This window comes from Pezoporus flaviventris, unplaced genomic scaffold (assembly GCF_033815535.1).
Source record: "Pezoporus flaviventris isolate CSIRO_AGI_PZ_B2104156 unplaced genomic scaffold, CSIRO_AGI_Pfla_v1 ptg000132l, whole genome shotgun sequence".
Taxonomy (NCBI): Eukaryota; Metazoa; Chordata; class Aves; order Psittaciformes; family Psittacidae; genus Pezoporus; species Pezoporus flaviventris.
In genome coordinates this window covers 382423-408319 of record NW_026892680.1, presented here as the reverse complement: position 1 = coordinate 408319, position 25897 = coordinate 382423, and the positions used below count along the sequence as shown (strand labels likewise).

Below are 25897 nucleotides of genomic sequence, written 5' to 3'. Positions count from 1 at the left end.
TAGAAATGACAAGACTGAGACAAAGAAGTGAAGACTGTTACTTAAGCAAGCATAAAAGTATGTGTCCTGTCCCCTTGCCTACATCTTATGGCAGAGACTTGCATTTGAAAAGCCTTTCACTTATTCTAGATAGTATCATACACATTACGATATAAGTAATCGTGATACTTGGATCTGTTTTCATTTCCTGTCAGATCAGAATTATTGTTCTGTTTGGTCTTTTAAACAAAATTATTGATTGCAGATTTTGCTGAAACTTTAACTACTTGGGGGGGTGGGGGGAAGTTTTAGCTGGACACAGCACTTGACTCCAATAATGCAGTGTAATCATTGGCTTCGACTAATCACATTTCCAGGTATTCTGCCTAACAGATCATTAAGGTAAGACAAGTAGGTTAAAACCTAGTTATTATCCAAGTCAGCTGACGCAGGAGCTAGGAATAAGGCTGCTTGCGCTTTGGATCCTGAGCAATGCAGAGAGCGACACATTCTTCTGTTCTTTTCCAGTAGTACCTAGGAAAATAGAGAGATGATCCAGTGTGTGTGGGGGGAACCACACACTCAAACCAATAACTAGAACATTGATGCTGCTGAAAAGTAAGGGAAAATGGACAAGTTCTGTTCTGAATATACTTGCTCTCTTTGCGTCCTGGCCTATCTTGTGATAGTTAAGGGAATTATTCTGCACCATCACCAACCTAAGCCAAACGTCATGATGTGGTGAGGAAGAACGTATATCTAGTTATAGATGAACCAAGCAGGAAGGTATCCATTCTGATCTTGGTGACGGGAGGATCTGAACAGAATCACCTCAGTGCCAGGTATTATTTTAACAAAATCAGTATCTACAGATTCAGTAGTATTTGCCTTGTGGTCATCTCTCTTATATTAGCTATTTCCAATGGCCAGAGATCAGTCACGGTGCAAGTGATGTGTGCAAAAGGTGCCTGCTGCAAAGACCTGATGAACGCCTTAATGGTGGCAGATCTCTGCATGTGCAGCGTGCCATGACTTGGAAAAGACATGTTCATCTGTTGGACTGGAGGGCTGGGCATTAATTTAAGTGATTTCACAGAAGTGATGGAAGTAATGGTGAAGGGAGGAGGTGACCGCATGTTGGAATCGGAGGTCAGTTTCAGCTCTTTCAGCAAATGTTTGCAGTGCTGTACAAAAGGTGCAGACTACTACCTATGAGATTTTTTTCCTGTAGGGAAGAAGGCCATTTTTGTCATCTGCCTATAATCTCCTGCATTGCATTACCAGTGAGTATACATCATCCTCATGGTGGGCACTTTATCAGCTCTTGCCACTCATCACGAGAGTTGGCAAGTACTATCCCTTTCCATTTCCCCTGGAAACTAATGGTTTTGTTCCTTTTCATATACCCTCTGTGTCATGATTATGAAACAGCCATATGCATCCTGCTCCAGGAAGAGAGCTGGGTTCTTAGTCTGAACCCCAAATCTTGCTGCACTGAGGTTGATTAAGCCTGGCCTGAAGCTTCGAGGACCTGCTGTGATTGCCAGTGGGGTGAACTTGTGCAGTCTACCTTTTATGAATGGCCTTTTGCATGCTGCTTTTTCTTGGCAGTGCATCTCTTTTTTATTTTCCCCAGTTTTAATCCTAAGAGGTGAACTAGAATGAACATCCAGCTTTGTTTCCTCCTGAAGACACCTCTGCCCTGAGGAATAATGGAGGCTATTGCAAACCCACAGCCTTCACAGGTACTGTGCTTCTGCACCAGCTCATGTGCAGCCTGGTGTGGACCGAATACATGTTTTATTGGGAGATGAGAAATCATGCATTGAACCACTTCATCTCTACTCACATAGTCTGGGCACGGACAAGCAGGCTGTCACCAGCAGAGAGAGTTAGGGTTTTACCATCCATGGCAACAGTCGATGTGCCCTCCTGAAGGGAAAGAACACATAGTCAGCTCTTAATTTTCCTAGCAGAAAGAAGATGCTGCAGGAAAGTAAATCTTTTCCACTGAAAGAGCAATTTAAATCTGCTCTGTTTCGTGAGGCCTAGCTAAATATTCAGCTGCTCCTCCCTGTCCGACACTATTAGCATCACTAAAAACATGGTTCATTGTTCCCCGTCATAAAGCAGCAACCCACTGCCTGGCTCTTGGGGGTACAATGCTACCAATCTAACCTAGCAGCCTGCAAGCTGGTACAGCTCTGGAAATAACAACCTCCTCCTATCTCAGGCTCCTATCTCTTCTACTTTTCTGATATCCTCCTATCTCTTCTACTTTTCTGATTCCTAATGTCTTGAGAAGCAGCTCACAAATCGGCAGGGAGCTGACAGAAATCACTCATAGGAGCCCATCCACACTGCAATGGATTCATCATTGTCTTGTCAAGGCTCTTGCCAGCAACAAGGTCTTGATGGCACAGATGCTGTCTGCTGTGCTGTAAACAAATGGCTTTCAATATCTTTATGTCTTTAAGCAGCATTTGATGGTCCCTGTGAACTTCAACAGAGCAGGAACTAATAGAAATATCCTCCTCCCAGTCTAGGCTGGCTCTGGATGAGAACGAGCTCTTCTCTGTTTTCCCCTTGGGCTGCAAATCTTTCTCAGGAGCCAGCTGAACGAAAGGCATCTGGTTCACCTCCCACTGTGCTTCAGTATAAACAAGTTCTCAGACTTTTTAATTGGCGTGTTCTACCTGCTTTCACTTCGACTTCTATGATTCTATGAGCACAAATGCTATAGTGTAGAAGTAATAGGTGATGCTTTATTATCGCTTGGAGGCATTGTGATATATTTACAGGGTATACCCAGTGCAGGGTGTATTAAAACCCCCACCAAGACCTGATGGAGGATGCCAGTATCTCTGTCTGCAATGTAGAAGATGAGGAAATGGACTGTTTTCATGGTGGCAATAGTTCACAGTTATTTTTCATGATAGTTTAAAGCTGAAGGGTGGTGCCTGCTGATGATCTTTCCTAAGAGAAGGTAATCGTCTTAATTTCTGTTGCTGGTGCTAGAAGTCTTTACTACTGTTCAGTCTGAACTGAAATGTGAACTTGTTCAGTAACAAATGTGAGTTGCCACCTACCAGCTGCCATATCCAGATATCAGAATTCTTCTTGCTTTTCTCAGTTGTTCCCGGTCCATAAGCTATAACCTTGAAAGGAAACAGGGAATAAAAGGAATGGATTCCTCCCAGTGACCGAAGTGTACATATTCATCTTCCAACAGGATTTTAAACATTCTATTTTTACAGAAAAATATTCATAGAAGATGACATTATTTTTGCAGACATTAAAATTCACATTACGTTTGGTACTCTCATATTGATTCCTACTGATAAAAAGGGAACTGATCACACCTGCCACTCCTTATGCTCCTCTGCATCCTCACTTATCTATTCCTTCTGCCTCCTCCCACTCTCAGCTTTGCATCTCTATCCTTCCTGCTTCTGTTCTTGGAACAGGCACTTCCTCCTCATGAACTCTAGACCCTGTCAGGAGCCTGTCGAAGTAGAAAAGAGTCTTCTCTAAGCATTAACAAAGCTGCAGACCGGACCTTATTTTTCTCATTATCTGCCCTTTCTGTGTTCTTCCTGACAGTCCCACGCTGTCCCTAGGCTGTCAAATGTATTGCATTCCTCAGAGTGCGAGTCCAAATAACCCAGGGAAGGAATATGTTTTGCAAACTACTGTGCGTACAGCACAGATATCGAATGATGACAGCTTAGTTTACTACCAGGCTAGGCTGTGTTTGGCTAAAGCAAAGTGACATTGAGAAGCACAATGCTCATCGCAGCCCAGGCTCTCTGGTGCTGCCCGGTTTTCCCTATTTCCACTTCATGTGGATTGTGGGGGAGGAAAAGAAAAGTGTAATGACACCCCCAGCTTCGACTTGGTTAAGTTATGCTCTTCGAACACACAGGGAAGCAGAGCACACTCCAGTAGTATTTGCATCATGCCAGTATTTCTGATTTGGTAGCTATGGAGGGGCTGGGTGTGGAATGAGCAAGCTGTTTCGATCCCAAGGGACATGAATGGAATTAAGGTTCAGGTTAATTCTGTGGATGGAACTATCTGAGCTAGGAAGCCTCTGCCCTAAGCTACTCAAAGCAGTGGATGAAGACGGGCGCTTCCAAAGGGCAGGGCAGGTTAAGAGCGAGTGGTTCTGTAGGGGTGCGTGACTTTCTCTACCGACTGCGTGCTGTTCCTAGGCTTGGATTCCCTCAGTCTGGACAGCAGGCACCTACTATTTATCTTTAAAAATACCCCTCTCTTTCAGAGAAATTAGACCCTCCTACCTCTGTTTCGAAGTTATCTCCAAACAGACTCAAGGATTTCTTCTGCTGGATTTCACCACGATGGTCATTTAACCAGCCTTGGAAGGAAAACGGCTCCATAACAGAGGTCAAATTTAGAGGGAAAGGTGTTTCTTTCAGGATTTCATCTGTAAGGAAGGTGGAGGGTGGTCACTGACGCTTGCTTCCCTTGGTCTTTGCAAACGTTTTACTGTTACTTACGGCTTGAAGGGTTCAATTTACAGATACTATCTAATCAAAAGTCAGTTGTAGCAGTAAAGAGTGCTATGGTCAGGACCTAAGGTTGTAAGATGCGTGTATTGTGTGTGTATCTTCATGGAGTTGCTTCTTCCAAGGTGTTGTCAGAAGGACTGTGCACCCACACTTGTTAAAAATGCATTCAGACAGAATGCAATAGACTACATAGTTCTTCCTGGCACCGTCTTAATTTTCTTTCAGAGCAGCTTTTGTGCAGATAAAATCTGGGCACTTTGCTAAGTGACCCCTTGTGTATATCCCCATGTAGAGTAAGCTGGTTCTATATATCTTTTACACGGTTAGTACTGGCTTTTGTGTTGTTTCTCCTTTCTGTGTTTTTAAATACACTGACCACAGTGAAGCAAACAGGTAGATGAAATTAGCTGTAGTTATTTACCAGCTCACAGTGAAGTGCAGAGGCAGCACAAGTGCCTTAGCGATCCCCAGTAGTTCGCTCTGAGATGCCACAGGGGAACACCCTTGGTGTTATTTTGAGCAATAAGGCCGACTAGATGCTGGGAAAACTCTCTTGATGGCTCCAAATGTATCGTTTTGGTTTTCCGTGGAAGGCCATTCTCTGTGCAATATATATTCACTTTTTGAACAACATGTGAGGCGCTCAGTGCCTCCAAGGGATAGCAGCGTACTGAATAAGCTACTGCTGTTTAATAGGTCAGAATAAGCACTGGCTGGCTACATCCATGTCCAGACAATCTGGATGGGATGAACCCTTGTATTGTAGACACAGGTTCTTGTTATTCAGATGTCTTCTCTCTTCTATTAGACGGCAGAAGTCAACATGTTCCTGCAAATGATTTGTCTTGGCAATGCCTCCTTCAGGACAAACTGAAAGCAACCTGAAGAAATCTGCAGCAAAAGAATAACTTTTTTGTTTGAAAGCTTTTCTTCAAATTCTTTTGTTTTAAAGAAAGCTTCCTACTTTTCCATTATTTCACACCAATACTTAACACACTTTTCTTAGAAGCAAACTCCTCCAGAGAAATGAGGAAGGGCCAGAAGGAAAACGAAAATCTTTACGTTAGGTTTATTCTAATCTGGGTTCTGAAATATTAACAGGATCTAGTCTGAACATTCTGTACTTCATAATTTGATAATACTACAAAGCAGTTTTAAGGGCACTGATGATTTATGTTCACATTTGCAATACGTCTGTCAGGTTTTGTTTTTTTCTTAATTTTTACAGGTTTATCGCATTTGCTTTGGAGGTAATTAGGAATCTTACACACTTAGTCCTTAAGTTATGGATATGCTCAACTACAGCCTTATTGCAACATAGTTCTTTGGCTAGGGTCAGATACAAATTAAAGGCCTAAAATATTATGGCATCTATTCACACACAGCAGAGGAGAAGAAAAAGTAAAGACATTTTATCAGGAGGTGCTCAGTGAATTAGTATCCCAATAGATTACGTTTTTCATTAATAGTAGCAATCTTTACCTCCTGAAGTAATATAAAGACGATAGAGTTTTGGGGTTTTTTGGTATCAGAATAAAACAGGTTACTCCTGAATTGAGAAAAGCCACAGAAAATTACCCTTGGTAGGGCTTCCTACTAAAATGCATGCCCTAGGTGAGATAGTTACCCTGTAGGGCAAGGGAGAAATACCAAAATGCCATGATCATCCTGCTCAGCTCCAGGGGATACATCTCCACAGGTCAAGAATTCCAGCATCGTGCTATTTAGATATTGTTGCATATATTTCTGCTTAGCCTGTACACCAGCTTTGAACAATATCTCAGGTTATGTACAGCTCATGTGTTTCCAGAGTTCTTATGTTTTAGTAATACTGTGAGACAATATGTTTAATGATGGTAAAGGTAAAAATATGCCAGCACAATGCAGGAAGACAGCAGTTCTAAGCTAGCTAGCCGAAAGTCTTGCGCGTCTCCAAGTAATAGATCAGTGAGTGGAACATCAAATCTAGTGTTTTCTTACATGTTCAGGAGATCCAATTCAATAGCTCAACAGCAAAGTCCATTTTTTGTAGATCATTACTATTAAATATTCATATCACAGCAATCCATTCTTTAATGGGGTTTACAGCTCTTTTCAGCTTCCAATTAGAATGTGATGATACCATGTTGAGCTCAAGAAGACGTGTTTGCTGAATGAATTTGTAAATATTTTACAACAGGAAATGCCAGGTCTTAGGGGAATTTGATTTCGGTGAATAGAGACTGTACTGGGACTAAGAACACGAAGCAGTGCAAAACTGGAGTGAACACCTCACAGGGAAACAGCCAGTGAACATACAGGTAGTTACTGCCTCACCGGAGGGAACCTAAGGAAGAGTTTGAACTGGCTGGGATACTTCTGATGGTAATAAAGAGGACAGCCATTGGCCCACAAGGTATATGAGGGTGTATTTGCTTACCCCAAACTTGCACGTTACGTGGAAGCTCCCTCTTCCCTACCCCTGTGATGTGCCTAAGCTCTCTTGTCAAGAAATGAGACCATGTCATTCTCCCAGAGTGTTATTTCTTGAGACCTGCTATCCCCAAGCTCTTCCCATAGCTCTTTTAGAAGTCTTGTTTCTTCAAGATTTCTTCATCATCTTCAAGATGCAAAGGAAGAGAGCAATAAAGCATGTGAAATGCAATATATTGCAATAATGTCAACTCTCAAACTGATCACGTGTTGCCTTTATGACATGCTGTGTTTTACAGTGACATGCCATCTTTCACTTGCAAGCAGCACATTCTAGGTGGAAGAATCTTTAAATCACCTTATTTGTTCTTACTAATTATGGAAGCCCTTCCATTCTAAGTCACTGTGCTGCCTCAGAAAAGGTCTGTCCTTGCATGCTGTGACCTCATCTCCATGCAAGGATGTGAGAAAGTCCCTTCCGAATGGTGCCTTCCTCTGCCAAAGCAGAAGACATCCTTATCCAAAGTGAGCAGTTAGATCCTCTTTGCTTTTTTATCCTTTTAACTGAGTGTAAAATGGTCCAGACTGGGGATAAAAGAGTTCACAAGTTATTTTAGCATTACGTATTTAGCATTATGTATTCATTTACTTATTTCTGCTTTTTAATCGTCCCTTCTATCTCTTAAAGCATACTGTATCATAATGAGTAGTTCTGATGTGAGAGTTTTGCAGCTGTTCACATTTAATTGCCAGTGCCAGCAGTAATATAGACCCTGAGGTGTTTCTCTCATATGTGCCTACCTGATTCCTATGAAAAGTCTGCTTTATTCTGCACATTAATGGAAATGTCAGTGAGACCGGTAGGACTTTAATACCTCTGCAAATAAAACCTGTGGACTGAGGGACGTAATTTCAGGTTTGAAAAAGCAAGTAGTTAGCTCATTCCATGTAACAGTCTAGTGTGAAAGCGCTGATGGTGACTGATTACTTAGGGGATAGTTGGTTCATTTCACTGATGGTGAGTATAGATGCAGAAACATTTAGCTAAAAACGCAGCACTCACTTGCTGTAATCATACATTTCCCTGTGTAATTGTATTTGGTTTTGTAGCATGCCCTGAGAATTGGCGTGACTGGTAATTTATGACTTGTCCCTGGTAATTATTGCTAGGCACGTTTCTCTGTGTCATTAAATCTATGCTGGAAACAAAAGAGCAGTATTTCTTTTTCTAATTGAAACAAAAAAGTTTGAGGGAGGCTTTGAAAAATGCTTTTGCAATTTTTCAATACAGCCTCTTGAGGAGGAGATCTCACCAGCCAGAGGGAAGGGAATAAATTAGAACAACAACATTGCAAGGCATAGGCCATAAATCTGTTTCAAGGCTTTTCATATCCAGCTAGGTCACTGTAATCAAGAATGATAAATACTGGCCATATTCCAATCCTAAAATCAGGAGTCTTCATTTTTGTTTCTGAATCTGCCTTTGGTATAACTGTAGGCACTTCATTAATTGCCTCTGCATAACTTCTGCTTCCATAGGAGAGGAATAGGGTATTTCAGTATAACAGATGTTCAGACCTCACTGCGTTTGTGAGACAAGGATTTGTACAGCGTGTGTGAGCTATTCCTACTATACAGCCTTAAAAACACTAGTGAGAATGCCAGACTGACTCCATTAGTGAGTTTTCTGTTTCAGAAGTTGCTGTCTGGGGAGCATTTAAGAGCATAAGGAAGAAAAAAGCTACCTTATTAGAGGAGACAAACCTGTTTTGAAACTGCTCCGAGCTTCACAGCTCTTAAAAATATTAGGGTTTTTTTCCCACTAAAGTCTGAGCAGAAAGGAAAACAACTTTATAGGGCATGTATTCCAATTCCCCTGATAGGATTATTATATACATTGTCTGCTAAAGGTCAGTAGTGACTTGGTTCCCATGGTGAAGCATAACGAGAGCTCCTGAAGATTACAGTTTATGTTCTGCCTTTCTTTGAGGAGGCTCAGCTGAGAATACTGTGGGAGAAGCAGACTTCTTCCTGGAGACTTTGGGGTTTGTTTTTGTTTGACTGGTGTGATTTGCTCTGGGAGCCTAATGAACTTCCTGAAACATCCATGGCTCCAGAGAACATGCAACCTGCACTCCTGGTTTTGGGATGATGTGTTGTAGTTTGGCATTAAAAAGTTTAGCAGGAGTCTTCATATGGCAAATTGTAGCAGCCGTACTCCAGACATTGTAATTCTACTTTATTTGTGCATTAAATGTTGGTGATAGGTTGGTTTGTCCAAGATCTTCATCTCCAGTACTGGCTATATACTCACTGGGGACCAGTGTGGTGTGGAAAGTTGTTCAATATGGAGGGAGGGGAAATAGATGAAGCCAGCGAGACACTGTATTGGAGATGCACATTAGATGATTCTGTTCCCTTCTACTTTTTTCAGTTCAGGTGGGCTTCAGGAGAGCTATGAAAATGACTTGGGAGTTACTTAAAGGTTGTAGGTAGGACGGGATGAAGATGAACAGTGTATTTATGTCAGCATCTTTGCCAGAATAGAGACCATGAGGATGATAAGAAAAAGGAGTATATTCAAGTTGTTGATCAGGTATCGGAACAGTGCTTCAGAGAACTGTACAAGTCTGGTGGGTCTAGACAGTTTAAAACAATTGTTGCTCTCTGTCAGTTTGAATACTGTCATGTCCTGGAGGCCTCCGCTGGTTGTTTTTCCCTAGAGGAACGCTCATTAATAGCTAAATGCTTATATGCTGTTTCTTTTAATACAAGTATTCAAAGCAAAAGCAAGTAATATAGAAAGAGCAATCTATCTAGATATGTTTGAAGTCCTTAAAAGGTGAGAAGTGAATCAAAGAGAATCAAACAGTTTTCTAAACATCTCCATAGCAAATAAAACTTCAGGTTTCTCTTATTTTCAGCTATTAACACTCTTCTCTTTTGATCTGCTTGTTTTTATACACCAACGAAACGAGACTACAGAGGTTGCACTGATTTAGCTACAGAGGATTAACAGCACAGAAGCTGATTATTATAGTGCTGAGCTCACCCTTATCACTTGTTTAATAGTGCTTCTGAAACCAGAAAACATTTGTTTACAGACCATGCCCTAGGCTGTATGGTATTTCTACTCCAACTGACTGAAGAAATTACCCAGTTTTTCATACTCATTCAGGCCCTTAGGTTTTGTCTGCTCTGAATCACAAGCATCAGTCTGTGCTGTATTCTAGCAATACCAACCAGATTTTAAGTCCAGACTGTAAATTACCCTAGATACACCTAAAACTGACGAAAGCTTTGCTAGTGAAGCCACTGCAGGACTGGGGTTTGGGTTTTTTTTGTATCGTAGATCTGTATGTTCACTGGCAATAAAGCTTTTATGGGAATTCAGATTTATTTATCATTAGATTGATTTGGAGAAACAAACTCCTGCCATTCTGCCTACATCGCTACTGTTCTTGAGGATAATTAACTCAGGAAAAGTCTTTTCTTGCACTTTTCCCCATCAAATTTCACATGAAAGAAGCCTGGATTAGTTCAGCGAGCATGGCAGGATACACTTTTGAACTTCTGGATACTTCTGTGAACAATATTGAGCCATCACTGTTATTAGAACAGGGGTTTGTCTGTCTGAACTTTGTCCTCTTGAATGTAAAACTGGGATGAAATAGAAATCCTGAGGGATCCTTGCTTCCAGTCTGATTCAGCTGAAAGTAACAAGAGTTGCTTTGCTAGCTCTGACTCTTCATAGAATCATAGAATAGTTAGGGTTGGAAAGGACCTTAAGATCATCAAGTTCCAACCCCCCCCCTTCATGTCAAAAACTCTGTAAACCAAACCAACCTATATCCTAAGTATATTCACCCTCACTTATAAAGGGAGGGTGAGCTTTCTCAGGCTTTGCTTTGACATGCGGTAACAAAAGAGGTGAGTAATTCAGTACAAAACAGTGCCAGGGAAGATGCCTTAAGTAAGGATTGCATGCAATACATGCTTCTGATTATATTTCATCTCGTGGTATTTAAGTCACTCTTCTAAAAAATATATGTTTTTAATGGCTATTGCTTTCTCTTCATATCTTCTGAGTACCCTGCTTTTTTGCTCTATTGTTGGCTGAGGCAGAAACCATAAATAAATCAAGAGAAGCTCAGGACTTGGGTGTTTGGTGGTTTTCTAAAAGCAGTTGGAGCTTGATTGATTCCATTTATAACTTTGCTCTAGGAGTGAGCTGCAATCAAGGGTTCCTTTCAAAATGTTTTCCTTCAATTTTGTTCCATTTCTCTTAGAAAGGTGAGGCCCTTGTTCAGGCTTGTATAGAGACGAACCTGAAAGCGCTTCAGCTGGCACTCTTAAACTGATGGGGTTCTGAGGTTTCAGAGGAGAACCTGAAAGAAAAGGCTGAAAGCCAGCCCCCCCCCCCCCCCCCGCACAGGCCAGCTCACATCTTGGTAAAATACATCTGAAGTGAAACATCATGAGAAGCTGCTGGTGGCTTGTTGTGTGTTGAAAGATCATGCTGGTTGTTGTTGAATTCTAGTTCTTAAAGACAGCAAGAGCTGCTGAGGGAATAAATCCAGAGCATGACTTCTCTATCTCTTGAACACACCTCCAGAAGGAACATACCACCAGCTTACTCCCATCTCGGTTTGTTGGTTTGGGGTTTTTTAAACACAAGTCTCACTGAGAGCCGCTGCTGGCTGAAAGTTCTGTAACCCCAAAAATGTGGGGTATTTTCCTCATGTATAAAACGTCATCGAGACTTTGAGCTTCTTATTGTCCACGAGAACTGAAAACTGGAAAACTGGAGCTGTTCCCCAGGCTAAAAGCCTGCCGTGTAGCTTTGCTTTGCTTACAGCAAGAGTGAAGCCAGGAGTGTTTCGAGTATTTCTTGTCTTGACTTAGTAGTTAATCCAAGAGGAGCATCCATTCGGGGTGGAAGATGTATTGATCTCTGAGCACAATAACTGTGTTTGTTTGTTTTTCTTTTCTTTCATTTTGTTGAAAAAAACCCTCTTTTTTTTTTCATTTTTAATAGAAGTCTCTCATGCCTTTTGGGATTTTTACAGCTCTTGCCCAAATTGCAATGAAAGAGCTTCTGTACTGGATTTATCAATAGCAGTTTCTCAGAGTTCTGTGTTTAAAAGCCAAGTGTCAAGATACACCGTATCTTCTGATTGTCCTGTTATTTAGCTCTAATCTGAAAAAATATTAACGATATAAATCATTCATGCTTTTTTTTTCCTGTACTGATGTAATTAATTTGTTACTGATACATAAGCTGTCCACTGGGACTGCTGAGGGATGCTGATTGGAAATCACTGTATCGAACAAGGATGGTATGTGTGAGATGGTATTTTTTTTATTACAGCAGCATCTAGAGGCTTCATCTAAAACTGTATTTCCTCTGCTAGACTGTGTGAGCACACAGTGAGAGACAGTACCTGCCCTACCTATGCCCCTACCCCCCTACCATCAACACCCAACCATGCCACATGGGTGACATGCTCTACTTAAAATAAGATCAAATTAAAATACACACAGTTTGGTGGTTCATCTAAAGAAAATTCAGATCTTGGTGGCGACAAGACTTTGTCTGTAAGAAACGCAGAAGTACATTTCCTAGTCAGTAAAATCCAATGCCAAAAGCTGCCTCAGCTGCAAAGTCTTTCAGGCAGGGTTTCTGAGTGGTTTAGCATTTGCTAATTGCAAGGACTTGTAATGTTGTTGTTCAGTCCACAGGACTCTTCTGTGACCTCTTCATTTGGGTGACAGTGACTTAGTTACCTCTTTTTAAGAAGGTTTATGTTCATACACCAAAATATCCTTTCCCCAGTTTTAGGATTTGAGTGAGAACCTTGTTTCATTAGTGACTGAGATGGCAGGCAGTGACGTTTTTATGGTGACTATCAAGCTGAGAAATGGGGTAGATGTGGGAATTACGTTCCACTAGAGAGAGTATTTCTCTAGGAGAGTATTTCATGAAAATCCCCTTACTTAAGATATTGGGAATGAATATGGAAACTAAGGACAACTGTTCCAAAACCTTTTTAGAGAGGGGAAGAGCGATTTAACCTGGGCAAGAGCTATGGAATTTAAGTTATGAGTGTGACTGAAGGACGACATGGCAGTTTGTTAGGTGGTTGTAAGAGTAGCATAGCTGGGTATTGGAGCTATGTATGTGTGCACATACAGTGCACCTGAGCCATGAATTTCCTGGTTGGTGCAGAATGTGCTCCAGTCAGTCATTTCCATGCATGAAACAACAGACTGATTTGAAATGGCAAACTCGGTTGAGTACTGGGATTGACTCAACTGGTGGCCTTCACAAGAGCATTTGGTTGACTGGAGCAGGAACTCTCCAGGTGAGAATCAAGGGTTGTCCTGGAGATCCCAACGGCAGCACCTGCTCTGCTTAAGCTTTTGCATGTTTTGATGAAGAACATGGCCATGACATGTGCAGAACTGACCAGGCTGCACTGAAGTAAAACACTTGCCAATAGTCCATAGAAACTCTTCCTGAAGGTGCAGGAGCGGCCACATAGTGTAGTCTTTCGTACACAGTTAAGATAGGTGGGTGGTATTTTGTAATAGTTTATGTTAATAGCAATGGATCATGCACATGCTGGATGTTCATATAGACCTATGGGCCAAAAGGATTGTAAGATTTCAGCAAAACTAGTTTCCCACTGAAGGTGCAGTTGCAACTGTCCTTGCAATAGAGACTTTGGTTGCCATAGAAAGCAACAGTGTTGGAGAGATCTGATTCCTAAAGATAACTAAGAGATTTGTTTCTTTAACAGTCACTCTTTCTGTGTCCTATGTCTCCTTCCCACACACTTGAGAGGAGTTATGCCTGGAGTATCTGCTCCAGTGTGGAAGTTACAATCACTATCCACAAACAGAAGCAAAATAAAAAGTAGAGCAAGACAGGATGGAGATAAAATGTTCAATGGATCAGACCCTACATGAATTAAAAGTATCTGTCTTTCTCTAGGTGTCCTTATTTCCCAAGGGTAGATCACAGTGTATAGTTACAAGGAGTAAAAGTAGGTATAGAATGAGTAGATTCAACTCACAAAAATCTCATTCTGCACAGTCAGAAATGCAGGTTTTTTAGCATAAGACTTGAATGGCACTCAAGGATAGAGAGGTTTCGATTTTATACTGCACAGTTACCTGATAGGTCAGTATGATGGCATCACATGGGCAATCAACCATGTCCATGGATTTTACTCGTGGTTGGGGTAATGAAAGGAATTACTTCCCAAAGTGACTTTAATTTACAGAACAAGAACTCCAGAAATGTGGTCATTTTCTGTGGAGAGAATCACTGCTGTTCAATGAACAGTTTTCTAATTCTGAAATGAGTTTGCATTACCTGGATTTGGTTTTCCAGTTTGATATTGTCTTGAACTGAAAAACCTGGAATAGTAAACATTTAAACACCAGTAAAAAGTCATGCTCATGTTCTATAGATTAACAAAGACTAGGCAGTAATACTGGCCATTAAGCTTTGTGCTGAGAATGGATGTACCAGATCCTCAGCTACTATCACACGTTATTCAACAGGGCTCTAGCTTTTTTATTGACAGAGGGTTTGTCTTAAAGTCCTCCAAAATTCAAGACAATAAACAGTTTCCTTGCTCACCTTTAGGAAGCGTTTAACAAATCAATTGCTGATACTCACACATTTCCTAGAAAGCCTCTCTCTTTTGCCACAGTCCTGATTAATCATGATTAAAAGTCCTGGCATTAAAGCAAGAGTGAAAGAAGCCCCAAGGCAATTTAGTGTTTTTACCTAGTTAACCTAGCATCAATCAGTGTTAATGTTTCATTCCTTCTAGTTGCACTGAGCAGAAGTGTGCTTTCCCTTGCTCAAAAACTGTGTTCCAGACAGAAGTGAGGAACACTTGATTTCATTTTATTTTAAAGCTGATTTCATTGAGCTTGGGCTATACAAGAGATGATTAAAAAATTAAGTTTTAATAAGTCTATGTAAAATGCAGCGTAAATTGAACATGAACTGTGTAAGTCACAGACTGAGGAAGACCTTGTAGATCACTTTAACCATTCTTCTAAAATTCCCACAGGAAAAAAGCTTACTCTTGAATTATTGGTGCAAGTTGGGTGCCAAGGTCTTCACAGTGAAACCATTTTTCAAAGAGGACATTAGTTGAATCTCCAACGTAGTATCTGACAAAGTAAAAAACCATTAGTCAATCTTATTATTAACTAACTGATCGGGCCCTTTCAGGCTTTTCAAGAAAACAGCTGCTTTACGTTGTGTAAGAGTGTGATATTCACAAGCCTGGTGTACTTTGCTCTGAAGAATGGTTATTTAAGGAGTCTGTTTCCCTGGTTAGCTGACCTGGTGGGTGGGATGCTCGCCTTAGCAAGCTTTCCAGATTTAATCCTGGAAAGGACCGCTGCCATCATCCCTTGGGACCTGTAACTCACTTTGGATGTAGTTACTGCAAAACTAACTGTCCCCAAATGCCTTTTCCAGTAAGCTAGTCCATGCACCCATGACATAAATACTCGTATTCAAGAGTCAGCTTGCTTATTGACCATTCATGGGCTGACAAGAAAACGAGGTGGCTTCTGGATTTGTTATTAAAACCATAGGTGTTTGTCCCTTGTGTAAATTTGGGAAGTGTTGTTTAGCTCACCCATCTGAAGAGGAACTTAGTGCTTCACTTGCATTATTTTATGTCTTAAAAAGTAAACATTGTGCTGACAAGCCAGGCCAACGAGCCAAGGTTGCTCTAATCTATGGAATGGCAAATACATAATTTATCTACCGATTTAAAAAGATGGCATGGATTGGCAAGGGAGTGATGCTCCAGTACAGTCATATTTTGACTGTAATTAGGTTCTGTGTGTCCTTTGAGTTAGTCACTGGATTGGTGTTTGAAGAGGGAAAAGAGGCTTTATATAATGATACTGTGCACGTTTGTGTATTCGTGACTGCCATGTGTATCTATATACATGCTGTCCAGAAACTTTCTAAGAGCTCTCTGGCTCCTCAAGTTTTGCAAAACTAGGGTACATGGACGAGAACAACGTTATTAGTGCCTCCAGTATGGAAAAAGCTGCGCTACAAGCACAAACTTTGAACACAGAGAACCTACATAGAAGACAGAGGTTATAGATGCCTTGGCTGGGAGAAAGCTTTGCACCTGGGAAGGACTTTGCACCTTACTAGGATCACACAACCAACATCAGGCTTGATTGTTCCTCCATTTGTTCACCACAGGATTAAGATTAGCTAGTGGGTTTTGGTTTCTTCTTATGGCACAGAGCATGTAATCATTACTTAGGCTGAAACACTGGTGCAAGCTACTTATTCTTCACTCGTACAGTAATCAGCATGCTGGGAGCTCTGATTTATGACTGCGACCTCTATGCATGATAAATAATGGAACAGTAACATAATATTAGACCTTGAGTCAGCATACTTCAAAGTTTCTTATGACTTCTTGTACAGTGCTGCAGATGGCTGGGAGTGTTTTAAAAAGATTAGAGGTTCTGGTCATAAATCCCAAACAGTCTCTCCCAGGAGCACACAGAGGGACAGTGCAGGTCCAAAAACTGTTCTCCTTTAAAACTTCAGGTGTCTTTGTTCATCATGTCAGTACGAAAACAAGGGCACTAAAACCAGTGATTGATTTCTTTTCAGGCACCTGATTATATATTTTCAATGAAGAGTGTGCTTTGTTAATACAGTTTTCTTCCACCTGCAAACCATAGCTTTTAGTTTAATTTCTCCACAAGAGCATGGCTAATTGGAGTGCAAATCTCTAGATGTACCTGGGATCCCTAAAAATCCATTTGTCATCTAACTCCTACCATTCACGGACTTTGTGTTTAGGTTATTTTACCTAAAGTTACCTAAAGCTACTTGTGTTCCTTTATTACAGATAAACACTGCTATCTGAATCACTGGGCAATTGTTTCCAGCTTGAAATTCCTTTTTAATCACGTAAGTGTTCACAATCCACAGACCTGCAATGAAAGGAAGAAAAGGGACAAGTGCACAGATTAACAGGGTTTTAAACTACCTGGATTTCTCTTTTAGCTTGGAATCCAGTCAAATGGGTTTTGGGTTTTGTTGTGTATTTTATTGGTGTTTTTTTTTTTTTTTTGTTTGAATGGTCCCTTTCTTAGTTTCTTCTTTCTTTCTGTAGCCTCTCTGGTTTGAATGAAGAAGTCTATCTTTCTAGCTCTGCATACATGACACCACCCATGCAGCAGCCAGAACAATAGACAAAAGGGCAGACATTAGCTATTACTGCTGGTTTAAATCTCTATAGGTTATAGCTATAAACTCTATATAGGTAATAGCTGTAAAGTCTCTTTTGTCAGCTGTTATCCAGTTAGTATCAACACAGCTTTTCTAACTTAGTTAACGTTACTACTGTGACTTGCCTTCTTAGACTCATGAATTCTTGTACAGGAGAAGGCTTAGCCCTGCTCCCACTAGAATACAAAGTAAACCTCTCATTTCTCTGAAGATACTGTTCTCATAAGGCAATAAAAGCCAGGCAGAGGCTTTTATTGTACAATGTAGAGGGAGTTAGTGTTAAGAAAATTTACTTTTGTTTTCCAGCTTTCCACATGCTTGCCAAGAAAGCTTCATCATTTTGCTTTCAGTGCTTACAAAGGAATTAATGTTTTCCTTGCCAGAATTGATAAACTAATAACTTTTGATTTGTGTTACAGAGGTCTGAGAATTTAAAACTTAAGGCGCTACAAGCAGGCTCTATGTAAGTAGATATAACATACATTTAAGACGTTTCAACATGGCCGTTGTTTAACTACATGAAATGCTAAATGAGCTCTCTGTTTATGTGTGTATAGATAAGTAGATGTGTGGATACAATTAGTACAAAATTGCCAGTGTGAATGTGATAAATTATCAGGGAAATAAAATACAGTATTGTATTGACATGAGAAAATAATTTATATGACAATCCTAACAGATTACCGACAGTTTACACTTCACCTGAGCCCATCAATTTCTGTCTTCAGTCTTTCCCTCTCAATTACAAGACCCATGGTGTTTGCGTATCTCTGAGGAGAATGAGGTATCCTGGCAGGTAGGAGGAACATCTGTTCAAAGAGATGGGAAAGCATCAGTGTCAGGAAGCCTGATCTTTGTGTTATCCTTCCCCTGCCCCACAACCTGCGAAATCCTCTGCTCCTTTTTCTGCCCTGCTTTTCCTCTGCTCTGTTGAGCCTGTGTTACCCCTTTGCAGCTGCACCCACCTTGGTACCAGCAGCCCCCCAGATACCGTTTCTTGCTTTCTCAGTTCAGGATGAGCATTGACTCTGCAATCGGCATTGCCTTTCTGGCAGCCAGGTCCTCACCTCCAGGTTTGATCACCATTCTCAGACGCAACTGAAAGGAAAATCTAACTAGTTGCTCATCTGGAATTTACAAATTTGCTCAATTTGTGTGGCAGAACTGGAAACGAAAGGCAAGTTTGTCAGCTCAAGAAAACACAGTGGACACCTGTGATTGCATGGTGAGGAGTGTTATTCTCTCCAGAAATAATCAACAAACAAGAGGGGCTACTTAGGCAAAGCCACAAAGTAAACAGGCAACATCTGTCTGGGAGAAGTCTGTTGCTGAAGTTTGAGAGTAACACTTTTCCCAGCAGCTGACTGTACAGGAAGGTGGCAGCGTGGGTTGAGATAAGAGAAGTTTAATAACAGAAATAAAAGTAAAATGTAGTAAGAATAAAAGGAAATATACATATACGGGAAGTGAAAGGAAGGAATAAGCCCTGTCCCCTCCCTTAGCCAAGTTTGGCAAGTCATTACAATTGCTGGCTGCAAAACTGAACTAATGATTGCGCTTTACCAGGGCTAGTGTCAGTCTTCCCACTAAAGGATACTGTATGCTCCTTTTTATTAATGCTTCTGTAGCTGCCAAGATGTCAGCTTGATGCACTTCTCCGGTGCGAAGTTTGACTGTTTATAGGTTTGAAAATGTAGATTTCCTTCACTGAAAATGTCATAATAATTTTAATGACCTCAAGTTGACTGAGTCTAACATGTCTTCCGTTTTAAAGGCTGGCCCTGCTAGATCTAATAATCCTTTCAAAGGCTGAGTGCAGTTCAAGCTTGTGACAATGAGTGGCAGTTGTAGCACATCTAATAACCTGTAGTATTGCCAAGTAAAATATCTTGTCGCACTCATTAAGAGCACTGCAATCTATGCTTTAGCAAGTCCACTAGTACAAAAAGAAACAGCTGAGTGCAGCTGGCTATATGTTATCCATAAACAGTTCTTTTCCAACCACTTTTGTATTGTGGTGGTTGCAGAGGCTGGTTGTGAGGACTAAAGAAGGTTGAAAATAGCCCAGCCTCTTCATTTCTAAGTTCTAGGCAGTTTGCTTAATGGCATGTTTGGGTGGGTGGGCAGTATGTACCTGACTGCGTAAATAAGACTGATCAGGTAGAATTCACTTGGCAGATTCCATGCCATGCAGGGGAATAACAACTCTCAGTGTATTGCTGACTATCTGCATGGGTATCCCAAATGCTCAGAAACATTTTGATGTGTTATTGAAATCAGGAAACGTTGAACACATTAATTGTGTTAATGACATGGGTTTTGTTTTACTGCATCCAAGATGGGGTTTTTATAATCCTGACCCATCTCTTGCACAGCAGGGATAAACTGATGTTTAAATCCTTTCTATAAACTATTCATTTAACATACCTATGTACAACAGTAACAGAAAAGCAACCCCATCTTACCTCCCCTTCTCGGATGACGATGTCTTTTTGTTTCCCATTTTCAATTACCTTCAAACACATATCTCCTTTAACCTGGTAAAAAAGCTGAAAGAATAGGAAAATCACATTAAGGCAACCACCTCAAAACATTCTGCACTTCATATTCTGTATATAAAGGATATATGTATAAATACATTCAACCTTAATTGCAAATATTGGCAGATTGTTTTCTAACAATAACAGGACTCCAATCTTTGTTGCTTTTGAAAATGTTACTAAACATGGATTATTTCCATTATCTTATGTACATTTGACAATCTACATAACAGGTCTGCAGCTGCTTATAGAGCCATTCTGGGAACCCAGTGGAATTCCATTGTGCAGTCTTTACTTCTGGGATTAGTCTTTGAGGGAATGGGATGTTATGGTTCAGATCTCTGGTAATTGCACTGTGTATACAGATTCATTTTGGATATAGCAGAGTCTTCACTACTGCATTCAGTGAAATTAAATGTCATTTTCCCAAGTAAACTCCAAATGCATGTGATTTTTGGGTGTGTGCTTTCACTTTTTTAAAGGAGCTTTCTCATTTGGGAATAATAGCTTATCTGGAAGCTGTTCTGCTTTGTTTCCACAGATACTCTTGAATCCCAGCAACAGCTACTTCTCTTCCGACTTAGTATGGAAAAGGATCATATTTGAAGCATGTCTTCCTTCTCTATCTGGCACCAAAGGATGCTCAGGCATTAGAACAGGCTGCCCAGGGCAGTGCTGGAGTCACTGCAGGTGTTCGCACACCATGGAGACGAGGCCTCAGTGCCATAGGTTAGTGGTGGCCTTGGCAGTGCTGGGCAATGGTTGGACTGGATGAGCCTAAAGGTCTTTTCCAACCTGGTCGATTCTGTGATCCTATAAGGACAGATCCAGTGAACCCATAATTCTGTCTTCAGTAAGTTTTCCGTAGCTCTGTTTTCAGAGTAGCTTTGCTGTGGCTTAGGAGGTGCTCACATCTAGCCTCACGTTTCATGGCAGGAACTGCGCTATGGTCTGTAAGCAGGTCTCTCTTTGACCTGGAATAATGGGCACATTTTTGCTTGTTTTATATAATACAGAGGAATAATATTTCAAAAAGCCAACTTTACTTTTCTGCCACTTTGCCAAACTTCTCTTTGCTCTCCATGTTCTCTTTGCCATATTTAGAAACCAAATAGATTATTTCACGTAGCTGCTATTGCAGCTAAAGTTGTCTGAAACATGATTAAACGTTAGAACTATAATGAAAATAATTTTATTTATAGTAATTCACTACCATTTCCATAGCAAAATGGAAAATAAATAGGGGAAGGAAAAACCTCTGAAGCATATGAAAACCCCCAAATAAACCTCTTCCAACATTAGAAAAGCTTAATCCATTTTCTGAATCAGTATTGTTGCCAAAAGAGTTTTGAAATTTTAATACATGCCCCTGAAAAATCACCTTTATCAACATAAGGAAGAATAAATATGCTGCTGAGGGAATGAAACAGTAGAAGGAACTGAAGACGTACTGGAAAAGAGTTCATGCTGAGAGCTCTTACACAAAAGTTCACCTTGTGCCAGGAATATCCCCATGGATAAGTAAGTCCTGTGCCAAGCTACTTATCCTCCTTGTACTCCATTTCCCCAGGTTCTTTCCGTGTCATTTTCTCTGGTGTTACTGAATGACCATATGAAATGCTCCAGTAGCCCTTGTCACCGAGTGCGTTAGATAGAAAAGCCTTGATTTGTACACTGCTACTGCATAATGGGTCAAAATGAGGCATGGATTTTTCTTTCTGGGTGAAAAATGTGACTCAAGGAAGAAACAAAGGTTCTTCACCAGTCTTTTCATCTCTTTTGTCACTAAATATGCTTATTTGTTAATTATTATTCTTTTTATACCTTCTAACTTTCTTCCTTTCATTTCCCAGACCTCTGCCTTTTCATTTTGCTTTCCCACTTACTATGTGGCATCTTCTTCTTATGATTAACAAACCCTCCTCTTATTAATTCTCACCTTGCCTCTGAAAGTTATGAGCCACCTAGAAGTAATTGTTAACCTTAAGAGTTTTTTCATACCATTGCTCCATGTGATCATTAAAACTGCAGTTATGTCTATGAACGCTACATTTGCATAAAGCATTTGTGGGTTCTCACTTTGTGATTTGGCCTTTTAATAGGATGGCTGTAAAGTTTTTCTTCCGAATTACCACTCAGAACTATAAATGACCTTTTGCCTGACAAAATAATGAGCTGATCATGGTTTTGAATGAGGTTTAGGGGTTTTAATCCCAAATCTAATTCAGGAATATGCCTGTTTGTTAGGATACTCCGTCTCACAATTCTTCTCTAATGAAAAACATGGATCTATATTTGACCACCGGAAGGTGTAAATGTGCCTGATAAAAAGCTATCATAAAATGTAATGTATGACTATCCTGTACCTCCATAAAAGTGACCAAAATTGGCTCATATGTTACACTGCTTTGTGTAATTGATTCCCACAGCAATGGGTCAGGGATGAATGATAATCCAGTATGAACTGAGAGACGCAGGGAGACAAGATTGTAAGGACAAGGGAAAAAAAAATATCTATATATTTAACATTATAGTGCAAACTGTTCTACGAGTTAAACTTCAGCTCAGTTTTGTGTGTTCATCTCTTAGTGTGTATCTCTAACCGATTCTTCAGAGCAAGAAATAAATGAATTGTGTTAAAACAGGTTGAGTTACAGAAAAAATAGTAGGAATCATCAGCTTCCATCTGAATCTTAGTGTCATTGACCTTTATAACAAGATTCACTCACTCTTTTTTCAATGGAATATATAATACTTTATAATATTCCATAAAAGCAGTGTACTGATTAGCTCTTCTCCAGTGCTTTCCAAGCAGCTGAGGAAAAGATTCAGTGAGAAGGAAACACTTTTTAGAAGGATTTATTTTTAAAAGGATTTACTGAACTTGACTCACTTCTGCCTTGACCTGTGTAGATGCTGAAGCTGGGGCTTGCAAAGGGACTTTAGATTAGGTGGCCAAATTTTATTGGGATTGCATGAAATCCAGTTATTCCGCTCTTTCTTCCTATATCTTGCATTTGGGGATTGATGTGAAAAGTATTTAGAGGTTCTATTCTTTAGCCTTCCAGCCCTGAATGGAAGCTGAGAATGCTGATCTTTTCCACAAAGTCCAGAAAAAAAATCATAATTTCGGGACAATCAAAATATTGAACTCTGGTGTTTTTAATTTCAGAATTACTTTTGAAACACAGATCAATCTCTTCTGCAACAAAATAGCACTTCAGAAATATCATTACCTTTCCACAGTTTTGCTCCAAAATGTTGAAATGAGACATTTTGATGTGTCAGGACAACTTTCTCTAGTTTCCTGTTGTAAATGAATTACAGCAAAACAGATCGGATGTCATGTGCTTGTTTCAAAGGAAACACACAGATGGTCTATGGTTCTGGTGAGTGATTCTGTTTAAGTCTTTCAATAGATCTAATAAATACAACATCACTCAGCCTGGCTTTGCTAATCTGTAGCTTCAAAAGTAGCTGCACTTTAATCATTATAGATCAATTAAAACAGAAAAATATAAGCAGGCTATGGGTTACCTCTTCTCCTTCTTCAATATGATAATCCTTCCTTTCGTTTGGCCCTCCAACAAACATCACACTTAATTGATGGCGATGCCTAGAAAAGAAAGTGACATTTTAAAGCTACCTCCACTCCTGATGGTCTTTATTTCATTGAAGACTGCTTCTGAATACTTTGAGGACAGTGAGTCAGTGAAACAGGGCTGAATGCTAAGCAACATCTAGAATGAGAACTCAAGAGCTCTGGATGAATCTCTGCTCTGCGACTGTCCTGCCGAGTGACCAGAGATGTGTTACCATTATCTTGTTTACTTTTTAGAGTATTTAAATGATAACAAGCAACACATTAGGGACTAGTAAAGCAGAAATAATAAGCTTTGAATGTCAAATTAATTGGTCAAATCAAAATCTGAAGAATTAAATTAGATTACAGGTCTTAAATTGATCATTTCTGTGTTAGGAAGTTGTATACGTTACAGCACTTGGCTTCATGCCTGCATCCTAAAATAAGGAACTGAAGTCAGATCTGTCTGTACCATGCAGATTTAATGTTCAGTTTTGAGCACGCACTGTAATACCTCTGCATTAATAAACACTCCTACTAAAAAAGGTCAGGAAGACCAAATCAGTAACAACACAGCTAATAATTAATGAAATAAATTCAAGTCAACTCTGGAGAATAGAAGAAGAGAAAAGCAATAAAAAAAAGGCTCTTAACCTGCTGTTAAGAGGGGTTCTTTTTTTTTTTTTATAAAAACCCATATGTTTTTTAATTAGTTCAATAACTAAAAGTGAAAATATTGCTCTATAAATCATTGTTGCTTAACTTGTTGCATGGCAAGTCCACCAGTAATTCTGTTACCCTATGGGTCTAGCTGGGTTTTTACACAATAAGCAGGCAGCTATGGGTTAATCATTCTTATCACTAATAGTTTATCTAATTACACCATCAAAAAGTTCCAGTTGTGACAAACAAGCAGGATTTGTTTAAAAATGAGTACTACGGCCTCCATAGCTTGTGCATATGAGCAGTGCAGCTGCTGTTAACAGTCAGCATGCTGGAACAGCACAAATCTGGGGGTTCTTATGATTTTCCAGTGGAAAAAAAGCAATAGAGTGTGAGTTTGGACTGGGACCATGCTCTGGTTCCTATACGTGTAAGGGTGGCTGGTTTACCCTCACCTCTCGCAATTCTTTGCAGTCTAGTTTAAACAAATTACATAATTAAAGAAGAATCCTCCATTTATTGTGGGATGAGAAGAGCCACTCTATCAGTACAATCACAATGTGACTAGCAAGAATTTCCTCTGAAATGAGCTCAAAGGAATTATTATTTCACTCAATTATATAAAAACAAAAACAAAAACAACAAACCAAACCAGACCCTACATTATTTATTTAGCACACAAAATTTCTACCACCGGAATGGCTGTGGTGAGACACCAGTGCACAGCCAAGTCATTAGGCTGGACTTGGACCTACAGACAGGAACATTTCAGGATTCAAATAGTAAAGCAAGATTATTATTTTTCATTGAAAGAAAAAAAAAAAAACAGAACAAACAACAGCTTTTTCTTTATAAAACCTGGTTTTATATTGCTCCTTAGAATCCTTTCTTATGAAAGCTTTCTGTATATATAATTTTAGACAGAATACATCATCCTCAGCTTCACTGACAAAAGAAATTCTTGCTGATGTTGTGACAAGAAGGTGCCACATGTTGGACTCCTTACAATGGGGTTTATGAGCTTTGACACTGAGAATATGAATGCTCTACAACTGCATAATGCCCACACTTTTTCCTTGCATCAGTTGTCTCCCTCAGAATACAATTCATAGCTTCAAGCTGCTTCTTCAGCCTCCCTACCCTTCCTTGACAGCTCTGGAAACGCCCTGGAAACCTACTCTTCTGGTGCCCCTGCCCTTCCTTTCTTCTTATCTTCCAGGGGTAAGTCCTACCAGTTTTGATTGCTTGTGCAGCTTTATCTCCTTTGCAATGATGTAAGGACTCTCAGCAGCTCTAACAACTGCTTCAAGTTGTAATTTGGTGCTATTCTGTGCTACTCAACCTTGTCCTCTGTGGATGTGGATGCCACCTCCTCGGATTTCTATGAGTTTATTGCCACATGGCCTGACACAAATCCCCTTAACTCAGTCTAACTGCCTACAAGAGACTTTAAATTGAGGCAAATACATTATGTTTGAGTTGATCTTTACAGCTGATGCTGAGTTACTGCAAATCATTTCACTTCATTTCCTGTTCTTTGAAACAGCACTGACTTTAGTCTGAGAGGAACTACAGTTTCTCACTGATTTTACCATGTATGCGTTTACAATGTATGCATTTTAGCAGCTTCCTCTTATAGCTAAGACTATATCTAAGAACTGGTTTAAAAAAGAATAGCTTCATTTACTTACATAAGCTTATTGCACACAGGTGGCAAAAAGGCAGATTTGTTATCTTCTATCCATTTTCTTACATTTACGAGGAGCTCCATGGTCCACCAGCCCTGAGAGTTTTGATGGAGATACTCAAGCTTGCAGAGGGCTTTGTCTGTGAGCAAACTGCATGTGGCTCCATCCCCACAGCTCAGGGGATTGGTTGGTAC

At 40.1% G+C, this 25897-nt stretch overlaps 1 protein-coding gene across 3 annotated transcripts; it reads right to left on the bottom strand.

Moving 5' to 3' along the window:
• Positions 1-219: 219 nt before the first annotated feature.
• On the bottom strand, positions 220-25897 carry HAAO (3-hydroxyanthranilate 3,4-dioxygenase). 3 transcript variants are annotated; one of them, XM_061478820.1, is made up of 10 exons: positions 25707-25897; positions 23307-23385; positions 19695-19766; positions 17932-18038; positions 15030-15119; positions 14305-14348; positions 4281-4426; positions 3069-3137; positions 1829-1911; positions 220-513 (listed from the first exon to the last, which is right to left on the bottom strand). In XM_061478820.1, the coding sequence occupies exons 1-10, from the start codon at positions 25784-25786 to the stop codon at positions 435-437; spliced, it is 849 nt and encodes a 282-aa protein (XP_061334804.1). In that variant the 5' UTR covers positions 25787-25897; the 3' UTR covers positions 220-434. The 3 variants fall into 3 exon arrangements, with proteins under 3 accessions (XP_061334804.1, XP_061334803.1, XP_061334805.1); XM_061478819.1 differs by having other exon boundaries at positions 19695-19778; positions 25707-25894; XM_061478821.1 differs by lacking the exon at positions 15030-15119 and having other exon boundaries at positions 19695-19778; positions 25707-25896.

Excerpts from the sequence above, each read along its gene's own strand:
- HAAO (XM_061478819.1), bottom strand. The coding sequence starts at position 25,786 with ATGGAGCTCCTCGTAAATGTAAGAAAATGGATAGAAGATAACAAATCT. Across the intron at positions 18,039-19,694 it reads TCGTCATCCGAGAAGGGGAG|ATGTTCCTCCTACCTGCCAG; the intron begins GTAAGATGGGGT and ends CTCTTTGAACAG. Across the intron at positions 14,349-15,029 it reads CTTGCACCAATAATTCAAGA|GTTTTTCAGTTCAAGACAAT; the intron begins GTAAGCTTTTTT and ends TTACTATTCCAG.